Source organism: Rosa chinensis, chromosome 6, assembly GCF_002994745.2.
Source record: "Rosa chinensis cultivar Old Blush chromosome 6, RchiOBHm-V2, whole genome shotgun sequence".
NCBI lineage: Eukaryota > Viridiplantae > Streptophyta > Magnoliopsida > Rosales > Rosaceae > Rosa > Rosa chinensis.
In genome coordinates this window covers 41033440-41060567 of record NC_037093.1, presented here as the reverse complement: position 1 = coordinate 41060567, position 27128 = coordinate 41033440, and the positions used below count along the sequence as shown (strand labels likewise).

Below are 27128 nucleotides of genomic sequence, written 5' to 3'. Positions count from 1 at the left end.
TTTAAGTCTTCCGTTGTGTAGTGAGTTGTGGTGGGTGTGTTTACTTATTGAATTGTCAGTTTGATTTGTAAACTATCTGTAATGTAATATGTGACTCTAAAGAACGAGTCAGTATTGACATTGTGAGCTCAGTTGTTTTGTTGCTTAATTTAAATGAAAAATTTTCTATGTGTTTTTCTTGTGCTTGTTAAGTTATCGCGTTTCGGATTTGAATTTAATTATTCAAAATTCAGGGCGTGACATTTTCAAGTTAAGTTCACTACAAATATGTCAAAATGTGACTTATGCCACTTCACTTACAAATGGTCGTAGACAAGAAATAATCAAAATTTCTATCAATTTAGAAGTAAGACTGTCACACCCCGAACTTGAGGCATGATTAAAGTGATGGATTAAGTCGAAAATGTAAGTTTGCTAGAATTTTTTTTTTTTTTTTTCCAACCTGAAGACATTTAGAAGGAACTAAAGACGTAACCACCAAAATTTTGGTTGGGTTGTCTTTAGAGGAAGAAACATTTTGTTAGCAACAATGAGATGGAACTTGAGAATTAAAAATCTCATGAATTTAAAATATATTTCCTTTTCAAAGAGCTAGAAGAATATGTACAAAGCTTGAAACACAACTTTAACAGAACACTACACTTTGTACAAAGCAAGTTTAGTTTCAAAATCGTCCATCACTTACAATATCGAAAGCTACACCAGGTTATCACTTCATAGCCAGCCAACTATTCTACCACCTCGCAGCATGATAACCACAACATCAAACAGCTCCAATCAAATAAGATAAGGCATCCCACCAAAGAGAACAGAGGTATCTGATCAATAAATAAAGCACGACCAATGCACCAACACAAAGTATAACCAAGCAATCTTCCACTCAAGAAAGCTCCAGAATATCACTTAAATGTCCAATCATGGACTACCTGAAAACAACAAGAGTATAGGGAATGAACTTCACAAGCTTAGTAGGTATGACAAAACAATTTTTATAACTAAGTTTCTAACCCAACATGCACCAGAAAGTGAAAGACAGAAAGCATGCTTTTAATTACTTTTCAGCATCAGAAAAATAACTACAAATTGAGGTTAAAGCTCAACAATTGTTGCTGCAATATTTGTGAAAGAAAACCAGAGATCCAAAGTAATATAAATTGACAAGGAAACACTACTCAAATATACCATTGCAGCTGAAGATGTCAAATATTTATCGACTTGAATAAGTCACTTTGATATAAATAACCAAAAGAGAAGAAGGTTGAAATTAAAGACCACTTGACAGCAAGTCCAGTAGATAAAGAAAACTCATTTGAATTCAGATAGGAATAACATAAAAACCATAAAGCCTTTTTCTCTTCAAAGAACTCTTTAGGAATCTCTGAAATCCTTTCTTTCTCGGCTGTAACTTTCCAGAACAGAAACTGTTTCCAAAATACTAAAACTTGGATTCTCAAAACCCTTAAAATCCTGGTTAGAGCCCATTGCTCGTATTAAGGCCACTGAGCATACCCCGTACAAGCGGATCCTGATTAGGTTTTGGGTGTTTCACCCTAGGGAGGCACAATCCCTACTTAACTTTTTTCCGGGCCTAACCAAAAGAAAAACTATTAAGAATTCAATCCTTTCTTTCCATTAAACCTTTCTGTTTCTCCAAACCAAACTAATCGTTCAAAGGATTTTTAATAAGAACTCGAAATCCCTTTTCAAACTGTAATAGGAAGCTGCCCAGAAATGGCACTTTAGCTTAAATCTGTTTTCTTTCAAGGCACAGAACTTTAATAGATCAAGTTCTTTTTCTGAGGATCAAATCAGTAAGTACACATAAGCTTGGAGTTTCAAAGTAACACTTGATCAACATTGCTATAGACAGACCTTTAACAAAAGGAGATATAGGATTCATAAGACTGTAAGTAAGGTATTTCAAAGAATAAGACTTTGTTTTCAGTAAACCAACAACGGAAAAAGATGGTTAAATTCATGTTTGACCCAAACCTCTATAAGGAATTTCCGCATTTTGAAGGAAAGACTGAACAATGCAGGATCAATATATATATAGCATCGTTGCAGCAACCAAAGCGTTAGAAGGAGAGAACGAGACTACCAATATAGTTTCTTTCATCACAATGTCAAAAGATCAGGAAAAAGAAAACGATCGATTAGCAAGAGCCTTTACTAGTTGGAGAATTACTGATCATTCAAAATGACAGATTGAAGATCAAGAAGAAATATTCAAGGACAGCAGACACTGGTTACTTTATAAAAGCTACCAACCTGATTATATAGAAGATTAAGAAGGGAATGAGGCGCCGACAAGAAGCATATGTAAAAGGAATCAGCTTTTCTAGTGTTATAGCGAAACGCTCAAGTTAGCTGTATATAATGATGAGCAAAGATACCAACTGAAAAACAAACAAAGATGTAGAATTTTGCGAATAGCAAGGGACATGATCAGGGAGTAAAATTTGATCTCAAGTAAATAATCCATAGAAAATTTAATGAAAAGCCAAATCAGTAAACATATAAACCTTGTATATTGAAGTACTGGTTGGTTTCCATAGGCATCGCTAAACTTTCGATGAGATACAACAAAGGAAAAGTTTACCCATACTTTGATTCGAAAGTATGAGAGATCAACTTTTTCATTAACAAAACTGAAATTGGCATCAACTTAACATGTAAAGTCTCTTTATTGTAAGCAAACTCTTGTGGGGAAAAAAAAAAAAAAAAGGGAAATTTGACTAATTGTGCACAGGGAAATTTGACTAATTGTGCACAGCTAAAAGATTTTGTTCAGATCAGAAAGTCATTACCAAGGCTTTTGGTAAATGGCTAATTTAATAAGAAGGATAAAACATCATAAGTACTTAAAAGCCAAGAACATCTATTAGTTATTAATACAGGCAGACCCTCATTGAGTGATCTATTGTTGAGTTCGTAAACTCGTAACTTCAATGTAGCTATAGTCAAAGAACGAAACCTTGATTCAAGTAAATTCCACAATTTGAGAAGCTTTGTTTCAAACATTGTGCAAGGTGACTCAAAACATCATTCGTAACATTCAAAGGGTGTTGAAAAGAGAAAGAAAAGAACTTTGTTTTAATATAGGCCCAATAATGAAAGTTTTGGTTCCAAGTTTGATTCAACGAACTTGATACAAGAGTGTATTCAAATCAGACTTTTCATACTAAAACACAACGCAGGGCCGGTCCTGACATTTTGGAGGCCTGATACAAACATTCATACGAATTTTTTTCCTATAATAAATTGAAACTTAAATATACTAATAGCAATGAAAAAAAAGGAACCAAAAAAAACATCTTTATTGTATTCTTAAATTAGAAAGGACATTAGTAAAAAACCAGAAATGAAAAAAAAAAAGTGTTTAATACCAAAAGAAACAGGAAAAAAAAAAAGTGAGAGAATTTAAAATGAAACTATTTTTAGCAATGAGAAAAAGAAAAGAAAAAACAAAGGTACTTAATACAAAAGAAACCAAAAAAAAAACAAAAGGGAAAACTGTTTTGTTTCGAACTTGGGTGGCAAAAAAAGCCACAATGCACACTTACCGCTACTCTAGAGCAGCACCCATTTATTCTGAGGGCAAAGAATATATATACAGTCGTACTGAACTGCAATATATATATATAAGAAAATAAAACTGTCGGAGGCCCTCCGGAGACCGGTGGCCTGAGGCGCAGCCCTCAGGGCCGGCTCTGACACAACGTCATATGTACCAAATTGAGAACTTGATATGAGAAACCATTTAAGGAAAGGAGTAAAATTGCGGATATAATTTGCTATGCACAGAGTAGAGAATTTCTGCAAGTATGGCTCAACTGCCAGTTTTAAACAGCTTTTTCATTTGAGCATCAACTTTTAATAGGCAAAGACATGATGTAGCTTTATTTACCGTAAAGCTTTGTAAGAAGAAAACACAAAGAATACTATACTTTATGTTCATACTTCGAAGCATTCCAGCAGATTATGGCTCAAAGGCTTGTTCCATGGCAATGTCCAAAGACCAAGAAACAAAACAAACAAGTAGTAAGAACGTCAAATATATTGTTGATTGACCATTCCAGAATTTCAGATTATAAACTACACCAACATTCCAAAGAAAAATACTTTTAGCCATAGGAATTCGATCAAAACTCAACTTGGTAAATCATTGTCTAAACATATAGTAAATCAGTAAATCGGTTGTCAAAATCCTTGTATGTGATACGCTAAAAGTAAGCGCGCAATTTAACTCTGAAAAATATCATCGCTAGTATACGGTAAATAGGAATCGTTCAAATCCGGGGATTGAGGGTACACATGTCATTGTACAACAAGTAAAGAATTACAATGAATACAAAGTATAACATTTACAAAAATATAAAAAGAATATACAATGAAACCAAGGGGGTTTTAGATAGATTTTTGAAAATTAAAATAAATAAAAGTAAGAAAATATAAGGGAAAATGATCATTTACCCGATTTTAGGCTAAAAATTGCCCACTTGCTCCACCAACTGTTTTTTAACCCCATTTACCCAAAACACTCTAAGGGATTATTTCCCCTTTACCCAATTAATTCTTTTTTCTTTTTTTTTGAGACTTTTTTGCCCTCTCCTTCTTTCTCACTTAGAGAGAGAAGTCACCTTCCACCTTGCTGTGCTCCGGTGACCAGTGGCCGGCGCGGTCTCCGGCGACCGGTGATCGGACTCCGGCCAACGGTGACCGGATTCCGGCGACCGGTGACAGATTCCGGGAACCGGTAACCGAATTCCAGCCACCGATGACTGGAATCCGGAATCCGGCTATTATTGCCCCCCAGTAATCATATTACTGCCCCCCAGTAATCATATTATTGCCTCCCAAAAATCATATTATTGCCGTCCAGTGAATTGTATGAACTCCCAAAACCAAAATGAATACACTACAGGAACAATTGATCAATTTATAATCATATTACTGCCCCCCAGTAATCATATTATTGCCCCCCAATACAAAGTCCAATGTTTCTACTGCCTCCCAATAGACAACCAAAAATACACCTTTTTGTAGGATTCACAGATAATTTGACTTGAATACACAGAAAACAACAAGTAACTTATCAATACACCACACTATAGTGATTCCTGTCCCTCATTTCAAAGTCTACTGGGGGCCAATAATATGTCTACTGCCTCATCTTCGTTACCAACAAACCCAACGTTTTGCTCATTATCCATAACCATCTCCACAACACCGTTCTTCAATTAGTCTTCGAGGACCTTCGACTCCGCCACATCGTTTTTAGGCTCGTCGTCGCTCATTAGATCCACCACATCGCTCACCGGAAGCTCATTCTGAGCCTTCCTGGCCCGAGTCCGGCCCAACGAACAGGTGACCTCCTCCTGAGCCAAATCAAGGTCAATTCGTGCTTCAGCCCCGGTCGTTCACCGGCGGGAAGCTCTACATGCAGAATGACCTCGACATGTCCGCCGCGTTCGTCACCAACCAGCTCTGCGACCTCGACTTGCTGCTCAGATCTGGCGTGCTCCACCAGTCAAACGCCACCTCCGTCATCTCGCCATCGCCGCCGCAAACGATGAGTCACGCAATCACCGTCGAGGCCTCATCGCCGACCCGGAAAACACCTCCTCCGTTTCGGTCTTCATCGGCGCCTTCTCCGGCGACGCAGAACCACTCGATCGGCGCCTCCTCCATTTGCCGCTGCTTCTGGAAATATTACTCCATGCCGGAGTCGAGAGAGAGAGAGAGAGAGAGAGAGAGAGAGAGAGAGAGAGAGAGAGAGAGAGAGAGAGAGAGAGAGACGTCTGAGAGGAAGAGAGAATATGACAGGAGAGTAATTTTTTAATTAAAATGAGGGCAATACTATCAAATACTGTTGGATTGGGTAAACGAGATTAAAAAACTCTTGGTGGAGTAAGTGGGCAATTTTTTGCCCAAAATTGGGTAAGTGGTCACAGCCCCAAAATATAAAAACACATATACAAGAATGAAACGTAAGAAAGAAAGATCAAAGCGAATTCCACATAATCAAATTCGATTCAAACCCTATAATTGATCATCTAAGTCATGAGAAAGAAGTTGATCATGTGAAACATTCGAAGCAAATGATTTCCCATATTTTACTTTCCTTTACTAATTAACCTAAGTGAAAGCACATAGATCAATCCTATTAAACATGCAATCAAAGTCTAGAAAGCTAGCTAATCAACACATGTTCAACGCAATAAACATAGAGAAAGGTTATCAACTTAAGTGCACAACCTAGTATGAATAAGTTCATCTATTTGCAATCATTTTCAATTCAATTCGACTTTTGTCCAAAGCCTTTACTACTTTCGATTTAAGTTCACAAAACTATTAGGTGAATCGTTTACTTAAATCTAGCATCAATTATATGTAAACCCTAGATGTTTCGAACCATATAAGATAAACACATAAAAGATATCAATCAAGCAAATTTAATTGAACAAACTCACATAAGAAACTTTAGAATCACAATCATAGAATTTGAAAACTTTATTTAATCATAAGAATTGGGCTTAAACTTTGCCCTCAACATTATTGTTAACTAGAAACAAGTTCCTACGAAATCAAACAAGGAAATCAAAAGATTACAAGGAAAAAGAATGAATTACACCGTAAGTTGGAGATGGAGATGGAGAGCTTGAAACGTTGGGATCTTGAATCATGGAAACAAGTCTTCAAGGTGGACGATGGAGGATATGATCTTCATGGCTCCTTCTTCTTCTTCCTCTCCTTGCTTGAAAACTTAGAACTTGAAACTAGAGAGTGGAGAGAGATGGAGAGAGAGTTTTTACGTTTGAATTTTCTAAATGAAAGAATGTCTGAAACGTCAAGCCTAGGGGGAGTATATATAGGGGACATGAACTTGGTCTCCAAGCTTCATGAATCTTCTTTTATTTTCCCAAAGAATTAACTGAAAATTCCACACAGCTTTGACCAATCACAAAATGCCACGTCAGCTTTGTTGTGTCATCCAACCAATTAAAAAGATCTAAAATAACGTCCATATCCCTAAATATATATATTTGCCGAATTTCCAAGGATTATTTTTTATTTTCTTCTTTATTTTCAGCCAAAATTCCTTTAGGGATTGTAGGAACGAATCTGGACTTGTTTTTGAACCTTTCCTTCCTTAAATCTCTCCATGGATTACCTTTAACGTCCTTCCCTTGATTTTCTCTTTATTTTCACGGCAAAAATCTGATTTAATCCCCCAATAATATCTCCATTGTGATCTTGTAATTCTCCCTTGAGAATTCACGGCAAAATACATATATCCTCCAAAAATATCTCTTTGTGCGTCAAAAACCCCTAAATCAATTGGGTTTTTATCCATTTTGCCGAAATCCACATTAATCTAGAAGGATCTTGAGCCTCCATGTGTCATCCTCAAGCCATGATGTCTCCTAGTGCCTCCAGGAATCTTCTCCCAATGTCATTTTCTTTCATTATTTCGATCATGCTTCCTGGTTGACTCAAAAGTCTTGCTTCACAAAGTTTCCTCTTCTGAACAGGATTCCGGATTGGACCAGGAAAACTTCATTTCTTTGCTTCAGCTCATTTATGCCTTGTTCCAGCTCTCTCCAACGTTTTCTAGATCCTCTTTCCTCTTTTGAGCTCATTTCAGCTTGTTTGCTTCTAGGACCTGAAAATAGAAACTATTACTAAAAGTAGAAACTTCCTAAAAATAGAAACTTTTACTAAAAACAAAAACTTTCTAAAAATAGAAACTTTCCTAAACAAGAAGGATTCATTTAAGGAAATAACTAAGTAAATACGAGAAAATAACAGTTAAAATGTCGCATTAAAATGCTCCTATCAGTATGAAAAGGAGCGGAGCTGTATTGGAATTAAATCCAAGAACAAACGCCATTTGCTTCAAAATTTGACTAGAACAGTTAGAGACAAAAAAATGTACTTCAAACCAAGCTTTCCAAAGTTAAGCTCGAATTCAGTCCCACAAATCACCCTTTAAATAAAATCATTTCCTGATTGCAAACAGGACTTAGAAGACCAAGATATCATGATCATAAGAAGTAAGGACGTTTGGTACTTAGAATTTGTTTACCCAACATATAATTGCAGATCAAAAACAAAGTAAGACTCTACATAGAGACATATGTATTAGTACTAAAACAACCAAAGTTCCACCAATTTGTAATCATAATAGAATCTCATAAGAATTCGTAGTGATAATATCTCATATCAATCACACCCAATACATACGAGATTAGAATCTAAGCTATAAAGAAAGTTTTGTCTTCCCTACCTCAAATCTTACATGTCAGCAGCCAAACAAACCAAGCAAAAGCCAAACCAAGCTCAAATGCAAACGCCCAGCTTGTATCGTAGAAATCTAGTCATCTAAACGAAATTTATGGTAGAAATCACACCCCAAATCATTGAGAAATAGCTGAAACAGAGAGACTACAGAAAGAGTATATTGAAACTTACGGAAAGAAGCTCCATATAGAGGGAGAATTTCATATTCTTGAACAATGAAAACTCACGGTTAATTCTCCTCTCTTTTGTCTTGGTAACTAGCTAGTAGTCGGTTGATTGTCAATGAGAGAGTATACACATTGGTACCAGAAAAGAAGAGTGTGTTGAGTAAAGGAGAAGGAGAAGGAGGAGGAGAACACGTGTCTGGTTGGAAGAGAAGAATATAAGGACAGTTTGATGGACGGAGGAGATTAAGCAAAGTGTCTCCTTGCAATCTGGATGCTTCTAGTACTAAACTAGGTGTTCAAGAAAATTTAACACATGCATGTTATTAACAAAGATAATAACCCAAACTAAAAATAATAAACCAATTTTAACAACACAAGTACAACACAAAAACGAATGAGAATAAGGAAAACAATTTCCCAATAAATTTAATTAAGACTAGGTCATCACAAAGACACGCCTTAGTTAATTAATATCATAAAGTAGAATAATCAGGAAAAACAAAAAAACAAAACAAAACAAAAACAAACAAAAAAACAAGAAGAAGAAGAAGATAAGAAAAAAGATGTATTATTTATAATTTTCAGAATATTCTTGACTTTTAGGACTAGAACGGTTGCCCGCGAGATGCCGCGGAGCAGAATTATTACGTTAAGATTAGGGAATGGTCTTCCCTCTATTAATCAGCAGACCAATTTATATCCATTTTGTTTGTTTAACGTTATAATATGGAAACTAATTAAAAAATTGGTTCAAACAAAGTTGATATAAAAGGGGCATTCATTCAACGATAGAATATATTATTTTGCCCTCGATCTAGGAGATGTAATTTGTATGCAACATATGTACAAACCATTAATTTATTAAAAAATAGTTGGTCTGATTTTAGGTTAACAGTTTTTAATAACCTGTTCTTGCCACGATTTGATGATGTGTGCCGTCGTCGCGAAAAGAACTTTCATCTATAGATGCAACCGAAGCCTGATCATTCCTTATTTCTCGCATATCCCCGACTTGATAAGCTTTCATTATAACTTGCAGCATAACAGCTATGACCGCCTTCTTTTTCTTTTTTTTTCTTTTTTTTTTGTCGTCCTCAATTTAGGTGCCATAACTGTATTTCAAAAGCCAAGCTCAAATTAAAATGGAAAACATCAGAATATATTCTTCTTAAAAAACCAATCATGCAAGAAAAATAGACCAGTACTCTTAACCAATAGGTTTTGAAATCAAGGCTCTCAATTAAACACAGACCACAGATGTTTTTTTTTTTTATTATTATTTGTGTATCCACTTTCTTAGCAACAAAATAGCAGAAAATAATCTGAATCAAACAAAGATATGAATCTTTGATGTTCTACCTGACTACAATTCATCGAACTAACAAAAAAGCAATTGGAGTAAATGCTAGTAATTACCAAGAAAGCAAAATGCAGCACTCCAAAACTTAGAGAGTTCAATGAAACCTGCAAGCAAAATCAATATGATTACAAAACTCAACTTGTTAGTAGCACCTGAGAAAATAAATAGTTTTAAACAATTGTCTCCACAGCATTAACTTCTCGACTGCTTCCATTTTATAAGCTTTTAAAATGTCATTGTAATTAGTAAAACCTTACCATTTAGTAAACTTCATAATGTCATAATCATTTGCAGAGTAAGAGAATTTGGTCATACATGAAGACACACAGTGCAAAGTCTGATCTATGGGTCTACTACGATCCGATGGTCTAATAGACTAATAGTTTCATTCGGTTTGAGATCAGAGCATATGCAGCGGATGGATGAAGCGCACAGTGAACAAACTAAATACACTAAATAGCTATGATGCATGGAAACAGCAAATTGTCTTCGTATCCCATATCGATCCGGGATATGGGTACTATACGCTCGGATACACGGATCAGGATTTGGGTACGGTCTGGATATATGCTTATCCTATGCAGATACGTATATATGTAAATAAACTGGATACGCACGGGGTAATCTTGACTTTTTACCATTTTAAAAAAAAAAACACAAAACACTACAGATCGAGACCAACACTCAGTGCCGCTTCATTCAGTTGGTCGTTCACTCGCTCTTCTCTTCTCTTCTTCTTCGCAAGTTACAGCTAAGATCAATCAGGCTTCTCCTCTTCTTCGATCCGCTTGGAGCTTTAGTTAGACTTCCTTCCGGTACGTTCAAACCACAATTATTCGAACATACGTAATTATGGATCCAATCCATACACATTCACAAACCACTTCGTGAAGAGCAATAATCTCTGTATTGTTTGAAGATATAGCGACTAGGGTATGTTCGGTAGACCTCCAAGATATCACGGCATTACCCATGGTGAACACTTAACCAATTTGGGAATAAATTTTGTGTGGGCCAGAGAGATACCAAACATCAGCAAAACCTTCCAAAACACATGCGTGTCATTTTGGGATGGGGATAGAGGACGCAGACTAGTATTGGTGGCGTTTCTAGTGTGTGATGGGTCCGAATCCATCATCTCTCTGTAGGGATAGAACAAGCTCATATCAATCATATATACATCTCAAGTACTGAAAGATATCTTTTACACCACTCCATTAGCGTCGCGTTGGCGTAAAGCTATATCTAGCTAACAAGTTCACGTAAATGAGATGTCTGGTCTTGTGCATTGAGCTAAGTACAATAATACGCCTATTGTACTTAAGTAAGGCACTTCTGCTTCTAGCACATCTTCGTCATCATCCTTTGTACGAAGAGAATCCTTTTCAGAATCAAGACTATGAACGATCATGGGGGTGCTTGAAGGCTTGACCTTGTCAAAATGCCTAAGCATCTATCAACATGATGCTCAAGTTCCAAACTAAGACATAATCATGTTCTCCCAAAATCCTTCATCTCAAACTTGGATTTCAAGTGTTCAGTGGTTTGTCTTAACTCTTTAAGGGCTTCCAATGAAGATCATGTCCAACATGAATTGCGATAGAATCTGAAACTTGTTATGGAAACGCGTGGGCATATCCCTTCCCAATCAAGTTATCACTTTAGTAAGCATTTCAACCTCATTGTAAAATGGGCTCCGTGGTCTAAAGCCACTTGACTTGGGTAAATGAAGTTCACCATGAACATTCATGTATATTCCGTATCTAGATCCCCATATAGATATGTAGTGACCACATTTGTAAGTTGCATGTTCAGTTATTTGGAAAGTACCAAACTGATAGGGTAGTGGAGTGCAATGACATCCGTTAAGAGATAATATGTCTCGTCGTAGTCGATTCCAGAGTGTTTTGTGAGAAGCCTTGCGCCATAATGCGAGATTACCATCTCTTTTTGTCATCACGCTCTCTAACGAAGACCCATTAGTCAATAGGTTTTATGTTAGGAGGTGTTAGCATCAGTGGCTTGAAAACTTCCTCTTCGTTAGAGAATCCAACTTAACCTGGATCGTATCTTTCCATTTAGGCCAAATTTATCTACATTGGTATTCATTCATCGACGGAGCATGGTTCGATATCATCGGACTCAACAAACTCGTGCACAACGAAATGCGCGACTACATCATCAATTATGATGGAGTTTCTATCACATGTCTCATGTACACTAGTGTAATTTTCAAAGAGCTCTATATTCTCAAGAATATGTTCTAACGTTGAGGCGTCCCCCAACGATAACCGTCATCTAGAATATTCTCATGAGATGGATTTTGAGTGTCGATGATCCAAGGATTGGGTTGTGCCAAAGTATCCTTCGAATCCACGAGCCTCCCACGCATCCTAGCTGGGGTCATGGCCTGTAACGCTAGAGTGTCACTCTCTACGACGTTGGCGCCATGCCTACCTCTATGTAGGGTGGCGTTACGTCCACTCGTAGAAACATCTATCCTTGTAGGCATATTTGCATCAAGTATATGTGATCTCGTCACTTTAGCGGGGATCAAGATGAGACATAGTGGGAACAGACCACTACAATTCATGTCGTTCCTATTGAACATCCGTGTTCTTATCTCCCCTTAACAATTAGAAGACTGTCTCATCAAAGTGACAATCTGCAAATCTAGCTGTAAGGAGATCGCCTTGCTAGGGCATTAAGTAGCGGACGATTGTTGGAGTCTCAAATCCAACATAGTTGTCCATTCGTCTGTAAGGACCCATCATAGTACTCTACGGCGGCGCAATTGGCACATAAATGGCTCACTCAAATGTGTGTAAGTACGAAATACTTGTACTCAGTCACTAGCTATAACGCAGAGATAGATTGAGTGGCAGTGGGTCGTAGACGAATTAGCATAGCTGCATGCGATATTGCATCACCCCAAGGGAATATAAGGAGATTGGTGCGCATTACCAATATCGGGGCTACCATCGTAGTCGTTTCTGCTTGATCATTTGGGTGTGTCATGGGAATATGATGTCCAACATCAGTCCCAATGCAATAACCATCGAAAGTTTTCAATGAAGCTCGCATTATCAAATCCAATTGATTGAAAAGGATGATTAGGGGAGTGAGCCAGTTGTCATATGATATGTGCTAGGAGTGTAGCATAAACGGCGTTACAAGTGGATAATGGTACAACACGTGACCAGTGTGTTTGCTTGTCAACCAACATCATGAGATATTTAAACATCCACAAGTTGGTTGAACTAGTCCATAGAATCCCCACGGACTCTATGTAAGAACAGAATGAGTTTTTTCACATCCTTTGTATAGAACGGTCTCAGTCCTAATTTCCCTAAGGAACAGGCGTTGTAAAACGAGCAAGAGACTTTAGAATCAACCAATGAGGATTTTGGATGGGCCTGAGAGTCTGAAACGCTATTTGAAGCAAAGTTGGTGATTGCACTATCACCATGATGAACGCCATCCAAGGCATCATAGATAGGGACTCTGCCAGCCCTAGGCTGGTGGTGGACGACGGCGGCGCTAGAGTTAGCCGCGGCGGTCACACTTAGTCTAGGAATCAACTTTTGATTCATGCTTCGTTTCGCTCAAGATAATGGATGTTCGTGTGAAGTCTTTAGTAGACTGATCATCATATTGTGACAAAGCCAATATGTGTCTAAATCTAAGAGATCTTATCTTACGACTTTATTGGATTTAATAGCTCGAATAATGACATAGAGTCCACTAGAGAGACACATAAACTTCTGCAAGATGCGCCTTTATTCGTAATCATTAGAGGTATTGCAAAGGAACTCATTTTCGTTCTCTATATGTGTTTTCACATGGAATTCGTTGGCCATTCATAAGGTGAGATTTGCCCTAGGAGCGTAGAGAGTTTTTATGACAATAATCAAGGTGTCATTTGGCAAGGGAAACATAGGCTATTCCTTGTCCTTGAACTAATATTGATGGTGCAGCCATTGTAGTCACAAAGTAATATGCTAGAATCAAAATGGAGTCATAATAAAAAGAACTCAAAATTTTATTCATAAAGCCAACGGAGTACATCATTGTCTCTTAACCATTAAGAGAATCTAATCCAAATGCTAGCTAATGCAAAACAAAGATAGTCGTTTGACTTCTTTTGATAACTCCAAAATACATATGACCAGGTGAGTAGAGAGATGTCGGTGGAGCAAAGCTCGCTTAAGTACCACTTATCTCAAAACCTTCCTAGACATCATACTCATTTTGGATGAGCCTATGTGAAGAAAAACTAAGGGCTAAATACTGTTTAGTACCCTGTGGTTTGGGTCCAAAATCAATTCAGTCCCTGAACTTTCAATTTCATCAAAAACACTCTCACACTATCATTTCTCATCCAATAGACCTCTCCGTCATGATTCCGTCAAATAGAGCCGTTAAGTGGATGATGTGGCATGCCAACTTGGCATTGGTGGGGCCCACATGGCAGGCAAAATTCTAAAATAAAATTTCAAATTTTTTATTTTTTTTTATGACACAATTACAAAAAAATTGAAATAACAAATTTGATTCTGTCTCTCTCTCGCTCCTCGGTTTCTCAGCAATCTCATCCTTAGATCTGCCGAACCAACCAATCTCACGACTCTGGTTTCTCCGTCGGAATCTTTGAGTTTGTGTATTCTCGAGTATCATTGGGACTTCATTGGCGTCGATCTGGATGTAGTCCATGAGGATTGATTCTAGGTTTTTGCAATTTTTAATTTCCCAGAATTGCAGAGATAAGGGCTTGTCATCGGAGGCCTTGAACGATGTAATCTGATAAGGCTCCGATCAGATCCATTCCGCTCCGATCCGCATACGTCATCATGTTTCTCTTCACCTGGTTCTACAGATAGGGTGGGGTTTGGGCCTGTTGTAGCGGTATATTGAACAATGAGGTCAAGTACTCGAGTTCCCAGCTGCATCGCATGGGTTTGATTTATGATGAAAGATCAAATTTTGATTTGGAATTTTGATATTTGGTAGATTTAGGGCATGAGCTTGAATGATGGTTCTTGAACTAATTGAATTGGGGACCCTGGGTTTTTGTTAGTTATGGCGTATGGGTTTTGGGAGTGAATTTGTGGATGTTAATCATGTAAAGTCAGAAGCAGTGTCCTATGGTGTTGATGCCGATGATGGCGATGGTGTTGAGATTAGGAACAATGATGGATCCTGTGCTAATAGGATTGGAAATGGACCTAGAAGATCATTCAAATAGCCCGAGCAATCCTGATAGCAGCCCAGAGAATCACCGGAGCCCATGGCAGCAGATCATTCAAACATATGTTATTAAAAAAAGCTAGGGAGCATCGATCTTTTTTTATTATATTCTCTCTCCCTTTTGCAGTTCTCTCTTCTTACTTGTTCCAGATTCGATTTGCTGGTCAAATATTGAAGAGGGAATTGATTTTGGTGTGGAAAGTCAAGATCAGAATGATTTAGTCAGTCAAATCCCAGCTAAATACTGCAGGGGACGGTGAAAAAGAGTTTTCTGGGTTGAGGAGTATGGTGAATACGTACTAGATCCAAGATCCACTTCTATAGAGTGATAAACAATCCAGCCAAGACCAGGTAGAACTCCACTCAGTTTGCATAAAACTTAATTCACCCCAGTCTGCTAGCCACCTTCAATCTGGACGATTGTTAACAGAGATTTTACCAAGAGAAAAAGAGTAAAATGATCAAGGTGATTTTTCATAATTCCGGGAATTGTTAATAGAGATTTTACCAAGAGAAAAAGAGTATAATGATCAAGGTAATTTAGAAAAAGAATTCTTAAAAAAAATTTCCCAGAATTTGTTATTTCAAATTTTCTGCAATTGTGTCATCAAAAACAAATTCTGAAATTTTATTTTAGAATTTTGGAATTTTTTCTGCCATGTGGGCCCCACCAGTGCCAAGTTGGCATGCCACATCAGCCACTTAACTGCTCTATTTGACTGAATCATGACGGAGGGGTCTATTGGATGAGAAATGATAGTGTGAGGGTGTTTTTGATGAAATTGAAAGTTCAGAGACTGAATTGATCTTGGACCCAAACCATAGGGTACTAAACAGTATTTACCCCAAAAACTAAACCAATGGCATTTAAAGTATATGGCAATTGCCTATTACATCTCTTGGAAAAATAAAGACTTAAACAGAATTAGCGATCTATTAATCCTAGCCAGATTTGAAGTCTTCAACCCTTCACTCTAGATCATCTTCTTGATCTTCTTGTTCCACATAGTGAGCTTCTCTTGCTTCACAATATGCTTTAAGCTGTGACAATTTCTTCACGAGCTCTACAAATGTGTGCCCAATGACCGGACGCTCCACATCGGAAACATACATCTCTGTACTTAAACTCCATTGATCGAGGCTCTTTGAAAGCGTCAGTTGGATGACTTTTAGTGTTGGTAGCGCCACCAACATGGCTAGAGGCGTTGCCTGCCTCTCTCTTTCTACGTTGACCTCTTCAGTTTCGTGTTCGCCTATTTTGGAGGTTACCTTCCTCATTAGAGCGAGAATATGGACCAGAACGTCCAGAATTGTCCCTAGATTTAGGGTTTCGCTCTTGGCGCCCTCCTTTAGGAGCGTGACTATAATTGGACCCCGAAATATGCTCTGTTCCCACAAGTCTCGAATTATAGTTCTTCACAAGATGTTGTCATGCTTTTCAGCGACGTTCATAGCTCCAATGAGCTCATGAAACCTTGTGATATGTCCTGCAGTAACATCGATTCGATAGGTTTTTGCAACCATCAAAGCAGAGACGGAGAAGGTAGAGAGAGTCCTCTCAATCAACATAGTACCTATGATATCTTTTCCACAGAATTCCATTAAGGATTTAATGCAAAGTGCTTCTGAGTTGTAGTCAATAACTGACTTGAAATCACAGAAGCGGAGGCTATGTCATCTCACTTCTAGTTTAAGAAGCATGGAGTCATGGACGTTGCCAAATTTTTCTTCGAGTGAGACCCACAGCCTTCTAGGGTCTTCTTCGTTCATATACTCGTGAGCAAATCATCCATATGACGAGTAATTAAGATGATCGCTTTCGCCTTATTGCTCTATTTGCTTCCAAAGCTTGAGCTTGCTTAACAGTTAGCAGGTCCTGGCTAGGCTCGAAAAATCGTGTTCAGGATGAGATGCCGGCGGGCATCACAAATCCACTTGTGATATCCAGAGCCAGTTGTTCCCAATGGAGTGAAGTCCAATTTGTTCAGGTTACTCATCCTGAAAAAGAACAAGAAAAATGGTTAGTTTCGGATCGAAAAAGGCTATCACGAAAACATATAAAATTTCTGAGCGTAGTCACTTCCAAGAAATTAGGGATTTCTGAGCATAGTCGCTTCAAAAAAATCCGATTCCAAGAGGAATTGGATTAGATCAAAACAATGATGTAAGTGGTCGATCATAAATTCTCTACAAACTCTAAGTTTGGAGATCTCAACAAGCTCTAAACTTCGAGTGAGCACGAACCCCCACAATTCGGTTTATGCTCTCCCCTATGAAGAAGAAAGGGGGTAGAAAAAGGGATATTGCACGTCTCCGAGAAAAATAAGAGAAATTGAAATTACGAAAGCAAAAGAGTTAAATTAAAAGAAAAAAATACCTTTTTTTTCTGCGCTTTGACTGAAAGTTGATTTTGACTTCCCCTTTTTTTCCTTTCTTTTTCTTCTTCTAGGCACATGGGTTTTCTACCCCCTTTTTTTTTTTATTCTTTTTCTTTCTTCTTCCGCGGCGTGGGCTTCCGGCCCCTTCTCTTTCTTTCTTTCTTTTTTTTGCTAGGAGCATGTGGGCCGAGCTTTTGTTTTGTTTTTTTTTTTTCTCTGCTGGCATATGGGCTTAGGGGGACAGCTCTAAAAAGCTGGGCTAGTCCTTTTTTTCTGTCAACTGGGCTACGTTTTCCATTCTTCTTTCTGGGCCGCTCCCTTTTCTTTCTTTTGCGCTGGGCTGGATGGGATTGGGCTTGTGCAAATGCAGCAATGGATTTTCTGGAATTCTGACCGGTTCAAGGATGTGCAGCCCTTCTAATGGTCGGTCCGATAACTTTCAGGCCCCTTTTTGGTGTTATTTTTCCGGTTCCCGGATTCTTTAGTTAAGGTGCCGCTGGTGACAAAATTTTATGGTTGAAGGCGGTCTGAAAGGATGCAAACCGGGTAGTAAACCATATTTCTCTTATGGGGGCCGGTTCGGTACTTTGCCGACTGGTTCCGGTGACTCCACTGCTGATTCTGGGCTCCTGAGATTGAGAGCTTCAAGGTGGGGGTCGGTGGTTGCTAGGATTTGAAGGCTACGATTTTCGGGTTTCAAGGTTAGGGCTTCGTGCTGATAACATGTTTAAGGAAAACTGAAATTGGGAGATAATTGAGTCATACTTTCATTTATAATATGGGCCTCTTTAGATAGAGGATTACAAGATATAGAATCAGAGTTATACAAAGAAAAATAATTGTACAATTAATCGGATATCTATGAATATGTCTGAGAATATCTCTAATTCAAAACTCTATTACAACTAGGTCAAGTAACCTAGAGTTTGGGCTAGACACATATTCTTGATTTACTTGAACAAAAAAGTATATTGATTTAGGAATGATTGCTATTAAGACACGCCTCAATTAGTTACTGTTACAACGCATAATCATGAGAAAAGAAGAAAGGAAATTGGGTCAGTTTAATTTATAAATGAATATTCTAGACTTCGATACAAGGTGGTACAAGTGGGGAGTCTCTAGTAATAATGACTTTTTCAAATTAACAGTTGTATAAGCTTTTTAAATTTTAATTGACATTATTTTTTCAACCTTCAAGTGATCAAGTCATATATCCAACTATTGATTTGAAAGTCCTCACTGAGTTCTACTTTAAAAGTACTTTCTAGAGAGAGTCCTCGTCTGAGAAAACTGTGGAACTTTGCGTTTCAAATATTAACCACCTAATTCCGCCATTTTGTTTTTATATATAGTCCCAACTTCGTGCAAGAATACAATCAGCAATATTGGCATGTAGTAGGCATGTAGTGACAGGAAAATGAGAGAGACAGAGAGAGGGAGTGTGTGTTTTACATTTGTATAAATCATTAATTTCTTTGAGCTCTGCATTATGTATGAGGATTGAGATGTATAAAAAGTTTGGTATTAGCACACCCAAATACCAGTCTATATACTGTTTGTATAATAAAGAGTTAAAGACATTTGGCTGCGTTAATAATCAAGTATATCCTGCTGTACCTTCATACTAAACGTCTTCATGAACATTTTAAATAAATAAAGAGAAATTAGTTAAGAGATTATATATAAATTAATATATGTTCATCTGTTTGGAGTTTAAACAGAGGATGCCCTTACTCAGTTTAGTTCTTTCGGAAACACACCTCTTAAATATTTTTTAATTGAAAGAGATGGTTATTTAAAATGAACAAAATTGTGATCGCTGTTCAAATTTTACTGGCATCATTAAATCAAGTAAGATATGGAATATGGTAGAGCTCGTGGAGTTGAACAGTTCTCTGCAAAAGTTCATCAGAACTTGCTAAGCCATTCGATCACTATTGTGTAATTCCACGATTGTTTTCATCAGTTTGTTACAATAAACAACTGATTCTCACTATCATTTTTAGAATGCATAACTGATCTGACTAGGCTAATTTATGCTGGTTGAATACCCTCATAGAACCCCCAAATATCAATTCAAGCTGTTGACAAGAGTTTTTGGTTGAATGCACTTAAAGATAAATCTATGAAGAGGTTCTACGGCGGTTTGTACCAGAACCTCGGGATGTCTTCCATCTGGAAATTCTGCATTTACGAATCTCCAGTCTCTGAATAAAGTTCTTACAACTGTTTCTGTGAGACGGGGAATAGTGTTGCTTGTTATATACATGTCCGAGTACTTTAACTCCATGTACATATAAACACAAATATGTATCATCAAATGTGGCAATCTGGATGTACGAACACAGGTATGTATATACGAACGAAGGAGAAACAAAACAAGGACAACGAACACCAGTTCATGACAAAGAAAGACCGGCATCAAAAGACGAAGCAATGAAGGGTACATCAGTATATTAAATTATATGCAATGCGAAGGTCATCTCGAAAATATACCAGCTCGGCCGGTGAAGAAAAAAAAAAAAAAAAAAAGAGATATACCAGCTAACAGCATACATAATCCAAAACCCAAAAAGTTCCTACCAATATTTATTTAGTAACAGGCAATCTCATGATCTGAAGTATGTAACATAATCCAGAAGCTGGACTGACTGCTACGCACAAGTTCACACTCAGAATGATCTATTGGGGTTTGCAGACGAAGATGACTTGGCTTTCGCAAAATCGACGAGGTCTTTGAAAAGGGCATCTTCCTGTTTTACTTGTTTCGTGGGGGTAGATGAATTAAGAGAGAGGTTCTGAGTCTGTCCCACTAAACTGTCATAAGACGAACCAGACCCACTACTTGTTTGAGGAGCACCACCTGCTTGCTGCTCAAAAAACTGTTGTCTCTGATTATACCTTGATGGTGGAGGTGGAAGGCTGACAGGAGATTGAGAACCTCCAGGAGACACAGAACCTCCAGGAGCCTGTGCATCCCAAGGAGCTGGAGGCAGCCCATCAATGGATTTGCTTCTTGGAGCAGGTTCATCGTAAATAGGCTTTCCAGTGAACAAAGGCGATGGAGTCGTGTTTGTGGAATGGGATGAAGGGGCTGAGGAAGACAATGGAGTCAACTGTGAACTGGAATTGGGGCTCGAACGAGCGGGAACTGCAAAGGACGTGGATTCTGAAGTTGCAGGGGATCCTCCAGATTTGTAGGCTTCACCACTGAGATAATCAATTAGACCAGGACCAAGGGTTATTGGCCTTTTTGAAGAGGGTGGAGGAGGAAGAAGTGGGCTGGCTCGCACTGGTTCAGTATTGGAGTTGGCCGATCTCTGGCCCTGTCCCTGTGAATTATCTCTCGATGACCTGCAATGCATTTCACCAAATTCTTCCGAGTGAAAAATGAGAAAACGAGCAAATAAACAGAATCTACGATCTTCATATCCTCTATCGCAAAGATTCAATTACAAGCAATGAATAGCTGCCTCAATTATACTCCATATACGTCTATCAAACAAAATCAGGTATGATAATGAAAACAATAGCAAGTACTATAAAACTGAGAATAGATCCTCTAATTGTCACCTGTGAGCTAGTTGGGCAAATTCATCCTCCGACTCATCATCCTCATGGTTCACATTCACAAGTGGCACAACAGAAGATTCCGGTCCTCTTACTCCTGTTGTAGTTCCTTTCACCATGTCATCATGCCGACTAAGTACCTTCTGCAGATCATCGTTCAGTGCCAATCCCTGAAACAGAAGGGACTCATCTCTGAAAGGAAGAGAACCACAACCATCAACAACTTCAAATCTACGATAAAAAACCAACATGTTAGCGACCAATCACTTACGCAGTGTTATTCACAAGAAGCATGACACGCTTTTGGTACGAACGGCACTGATCAACAAGGTCAACAATAACTTCTTCCTTCAGACCCTGCCATAATATTCAGAATTGATTGTTGTGATAACCAGAAGATGATTAATAAATTGGCATTTCTAGTTATAGTATGGATCAAGAAACTATCTAGATGCATGTAAGTATATTCTAATGCTTTTCAGGCAAGAAAGTAACCAAAGCTCAAGGATAGCTAAAGAATATTACCTCGGGATTATTAGCATCCAAGGCACTAAGCATTTCCATCAAGACATCAGCAATTCCTCGAGCATTTTGAATCTCTGGCAAGCTAATCAAAAACAAATAAAATTGTCAAGTAATCACAGATTCACATTATCACAGACCTATTTTAGCAAAAAAACAAAAGATATAACCAAAAAGCACATGTTGTTTGAATATCACATGTTGTTTGAATTATGAGTGATTACACACTCAAGGTAATTCTGTGGCAATGATGACATAACTGTATAAAAAAAGAAATGAAATGCTTTCAAATGACTTTTTTCATACTCCAGGTCTTTTTTTGTTTTTTCCAACCAAAGCAAAATAGGATGTGTATTGTCCAATATTCTATATGCCACATCAAACAGGAGCACCAGCTCTGGACTTCTATTGTTTCAAAGTCAAGCTAGTGCTTGTCTGCATTTTGTTAAGTGTCTTGCCCACAGTTGTAATTACAAAAAATTCATCATTGCTTCTTTGAATTCTGTACTAACTGTCTGCTAAAGGCACAGTGCTGACTCAAATCTTTCATAAAAGGTTAGACCTAGGATTGATGGTTATGGATAACAAACGCTTATAAGCTTGTTGGCAGGGATAATTGTTAAATAACTGACTAATCACTCTAAATGTTAAACAACAGAAAGCATCTTCAGAAATAGTGTAATCATGTTATACAGGTAGTCATATTATAATTACATGTAGTCCACAATCTACACGCCATGGTCCTGCAAATAAATCATTCCGTCCTTAACAAATGAAACCTCCTACTTCTAAAGTTCCAAAAAGTAATGCCAATGAGACCATCATACTCATCTAACAGATTTCCCCTTTTATCTGTGAGGAATTCAAGGAACAGCACGGCAGATACAAACTCTTTCATGCCAATAAATACCTGTTTCGAGAGTTGCTTGTTTGGGAGTTCAGGTATGTGCAAGAAATAAGTAACCTTTTATAGACAGCAGCTATGAATGCTAAAGTACAACGAACTGTTCAAGCCAAACAAATATAAAACTGACAAGGTTCCTATACCCCTACAACACCTTAAGACTTTACAACACCAATCACAGAGCCTTTCGGATATGAAGTCAAAATTTCTAGTGTACTAATGCATGCACAACCACACTGGTTCTTATGGAAATAAATTTGACCAGTAGTGCTTTGTAAGTATGACTTTATAAAGTAGAAATCATATGTACAGCAACAAGCCAGCTTGAGGGGTTCAATTCGAGGGCACTTATATTAGGCAAAAATACCGACAATTGTAATCAACAATAAAAAAGTTCTCCATCCATCTAATTCATTCAACATGCATGTTGGTATTATAATCAACATGGATGCAACAATAACGCAGCAAAAATCATTTAACAGGCAGTAAATGCTGAACTGAAAAAGCCTAGATTCGTATATGTGAGACGAGATTTATCAGTTAGTACCTAAGATCAGAAGCATCAGACTGCAGAGAAGCCTGAATAGCAGCATCATCGTATGATGTAACAGGAGGAACTACTGGCTGGGTCTGTGGTGGAGTAAAGAGCGGTACACTGTTCTCTTCTCGTGGTGGAAATTCAACTCCAGCAGACTGTAAATTATAATTTAAGACGGTTAGATGGAAAGAAGCAGAATAAGATAAAATTATGAACATATAAACATTAAAAGGCAAGCTTATGTTAAAATTTTAACCATCATAAACTATTTTAGAAAGACTCCAAAGTTCATGATACACACTCATTCTGACTTAAGCAGAAAAGTACACAATGATGTGCATGTTAAAAAAATAAAATAAAAAATAATAATAATAAATAAAAAATCAATCTGTAATTCACCAACATGCAAAACAGCACACAGTTTCAAGCTGAGACAATTGAGGGATTCTGAAAATTTGACAGCATGCCCATATTGGGGACCCCAGGCATGGAAATTTTTAGATTGGAAAGTGTTCAGCATGAGATGGATGGTAATCAAATATACAGGCTCTGTATGAACTTCACTGTATTTCATTAGAGAGCATTAATGTTTTTTTTTTTTCCATCATGGAACTTCCTCCCTCCTAATCCTTGAATCTGATCAATGCAAGTCTGATCTTAATAGTATTCCAAGTGCACATGCAGTATCCATGCCAGTTATGCTACTTGTACCAGAAACTAATCATATGACCAAACTTCCAACAATGCCGCTACATGAAAATCTTAATTCCCAGAAAAAAATAATAGACACTTGAAGCAAAAAACAACTGATACTTGCATAAGACAACCACAAGAAGTAGCATGGAGATGTTATAAACCAATTACCCTCAGTTCGTTATATGCTGCATAGTATTGAGGATATCTTCCCCTTGCGCCCCCAAAAGCTTCTTGCCAGGTATCTATTAAAATAAGTATTTTTTCCCTAACATTCAAGTCTGGCTGCAGAGAAGAATTAGATACAAAGCAGAAAAGACATTAGTTTCTGTTCTTGCCAAATTGAAAAGGAGGAAGATGGAGGTCAAGAAAAATATAAAGCACCTTCTTCTTTACTATTTTGACCATATCATGCAAGATATCACGCTCAACAATATAGTGAAAAATATTCTCGCCACAGTTTTTGCTCAAAGTCTCCAGTGCCTGGATTGAATAATCCAAAAGGGAAAAGCAAAGGAAACATCAGTCAATGCTTTTTTGCTAAGGACAGCAACACAACTGATCCTTCAATGATTGAATATTTATTGACATTTTTAAGTGTAGACATGCGATTAGCAAGGGAATACTACAGGAATCTTTAGGTCATGAATTTATAAAATGAAAAGAATGCAAAAACATTTTATTCTTGAAAAATTCATAACGGGAATAAAATGCGTAAAGACAGCGAACATATCGAGAAAGTGTGAAAAGTAAAGTACTAACAAAAAGAGCCAGAAGTTGTATTTTTGGATTTTTACTGCCCAGGCGCTTCTTTAGTATCTTCAAGGCATCTTTTGCTTGCCTGCAAAATTTAAATATAACTCAGCTAGCAAACATTCTGAATATCGAAATTGGAAAGGATAAGGACAAAAATATCATGATTCACAAATCTAAAATTAAGCTAGTACAATAATTGAATAACCAGTCTTCCATATTTCCAGTAAAGTGATATTCAAAACTTTAGAGAACCCAGGAACACAATAATACCTAGTATAAGTCATATTTGCATATTTACTCAAACAAAAGTTTTGATATTACTTTGATAAGATCATGAAAACATCATTGTAATGAGAAACAGAAACAGGCTCAAGTAAAAGGGGCATCCCAACCATGGAACTAAAAGTTCTTAGAAAAAGAAAAGTTGGGCTAAGACTTGGCAAAATGTTAGACTAATCTGATCTGAAATTTCAATTTGAAGTTATTCATACAAATTCAACCCAGTATCATCATACAACCTTGCAATCTAAACATAATTAAAACTGTAAAAGTATGTCCAAATTGTTTATCATTAGGTGCACAAACATGCAACACAAGCACTCTTACTAAGAGAAGAATTCTTTACATATATATAAAAGAATAAAATAAAAATAAAAGACAATAGAAAACAGAAAATAGGCAACATTAGCAATCCTTCGCATTAAGAGATATGCTACGTGAGATTTTGAGCTCGCCCAACTACTGCCGATGGTTAGCTTAATTTAGTAGATACACCATAAATGCTCTAAGCATATATAGGAGTATCAATTGGAGCAATGTCCTCCTATCTGAGACCTATATTAGGCAAAAAGTTAGTTTCCTCAGAATGTCTACAAGAGATTTCATTTTTATAGCAGTATAGACCAAACAAAAGCATTAATTATGTTTCAATTGCATGCCTATAGCATTGAAATGAAATACATCGGAGTTTATAGGATCAATTAAACAAAAAGTAAAATAGTTATTCTCTATTTTATTTCTTTCTTTTCATTAGAGAAAGAGAGAGAATTGTAAAACAATATTGAAATGGTTAACCATGTACTGAATCCAAATTAAAATTGTTTCCCCAATTGTCAATCTACCAACATATTTTACAATCGCATACTTACCCTCAACCGACAAAATACTACGGCCGCATCACATTATTACAAAAAGCACAACCACTCACAATTTCGAGCGATCTCTTTTATAAACAATTGTTCATACAACCACACGGATTTCAGAAACCTATAAAAGGTAATTCAAGGAAGGCAAAGAATCGATACCCGGGCTCCATATTGATAATGTCGCATAACTCAATGTTAATTGCCCAGTCTGGACCAATCAGCATATCACTGGTCGCCCTCTCAGCACACGACGCCGCACTACCAGCCATCCCTGATGTCCTGCTGCAACTCCACTAAGTCCTCTATCCTTCAAAAACTCCTACCTAACATCACAAGCCAAGCACAAAATTCAATCATCCACAGTCCTAAAACTTGGAACAAGCTAAAAGAACCCAATCAATGCAGCAAACGGAATCTGATCAACCAGTCAAATAGTTAAATTCCAAACACACACAAAGAGTAGCCCAAGATTGTAACCGAAAACCAATTCCATTCGAAATTTCATCCAGTATACGAAAAATCGAGAATCTAAAGGGGTTGAAGCAAAGTCAAGTATGTTGTCATCACCAAGATCCCATGGGAGGCGATCAGATCATCAAAAATTAGCATCAAAATAAACTACCAGATTAAAAACCCAGTGAATCCAAAACTGAATTAGCGAGATAAAAGGTCCTGATAGAGCCTTAAACCCCCCGAGGTGTTGACAAAAGGATCAAAGGAGAAGGAAGAGTTTGATTTTGATCTGAGAGAGAGAAAGCAGATAGACGAAAAGAAGAAGAAAGACAAAGCAGCGTACCAGTGAGAAGGGCGAGAGTATCGAAAGAGAATGAAATGCGAGATTGGAGTATTTGAGGGAGAGAGAGAATTTGGGGGTCTCCCTTTATTTCTTGTGCCGGGGGGGGGGTTTGTTCAATGGTTCTTTGCGTCAGCTTTCGTTGTTTAGAAATTAGGACCAAAACTTGGACTTTTTTATCTTCTTCTCTTTTCTTTTCTTTTTTTTAAAAAAAATAATTCATCAAAAATATATTTATCAATTATATGCATACTGCATTATTATATTATTTGCCACGAAATTGGAACGCTTTGCGGATCACGATCTGTAGATTCGATTATTCATTGCTCCACCGATCTACACCACACGGATTGCGATCTGCACTTACTTATCCATCGATCCCCACAAATTCTTTAAACTGCTTCATAGGAATTCTAAAAATATCCATTTATCTCAACAGCTTCCTCTCCGACATCCCTAAACTAGGTACATTGTTCTTACTCTCATATTGCTCTTGAAGTCAAACATTTTCTAAATGACTATAATTTCTGTTAAAAAAAAAAACTATATTAGAATTAATAACACCTAAAGTGTGTTCATCATCAAAATGTTAATCATGTTAACTAATATCTAAAAGTTTTATCAAGCTTGGATACGATCGTCAGATTAGGTACGTAGTGCAATCTAATTTATTGAAGTTATAAATTTTGTAGACCTGAAGACAAGGAAATTAAAATATTTGATAATTAAAATGTGTGAAAACACA

At 37.3% G+C, this 27128-nt stretch overlaps 1 protein-coding gene across 1 annotated transcript; it reads right to left on the bottom strand.

The window, feature by feature from the left end:
* Positions 1-19893: 19893 nt before the first annotated feature.
* LOC112170236 (TOM1-like protein 4) lies at positions 19894-26529 on the bottom strand. The gene is made up of 10 exons (XM_024307446.2): positions 26387-26529; positions 25750-25913; positions 24452-24530; positions 24074-24172; positions 23861-23974; positions 23006-23151; positions 21558-21639; positions 21304-21389; positions 21036-21224; positions 19894-20816 (listed from the first exon to the last, which is right to left on the bottom strand). The coding sequence occupies exons 2-10, from the start codon at positions 25857-25859 to the stop codon at positions 20135-20137; spliced, it is 1587 nt and encodes a 528-aa protein (XP_024163214.1). The 5' UTR covers positions 25860-25913; positions 26387-26529; the 3' UTR covers positions 19894-20134.
* Between the last annotated feature and the right edge of the window lie 599 nt (positions 26530-27128).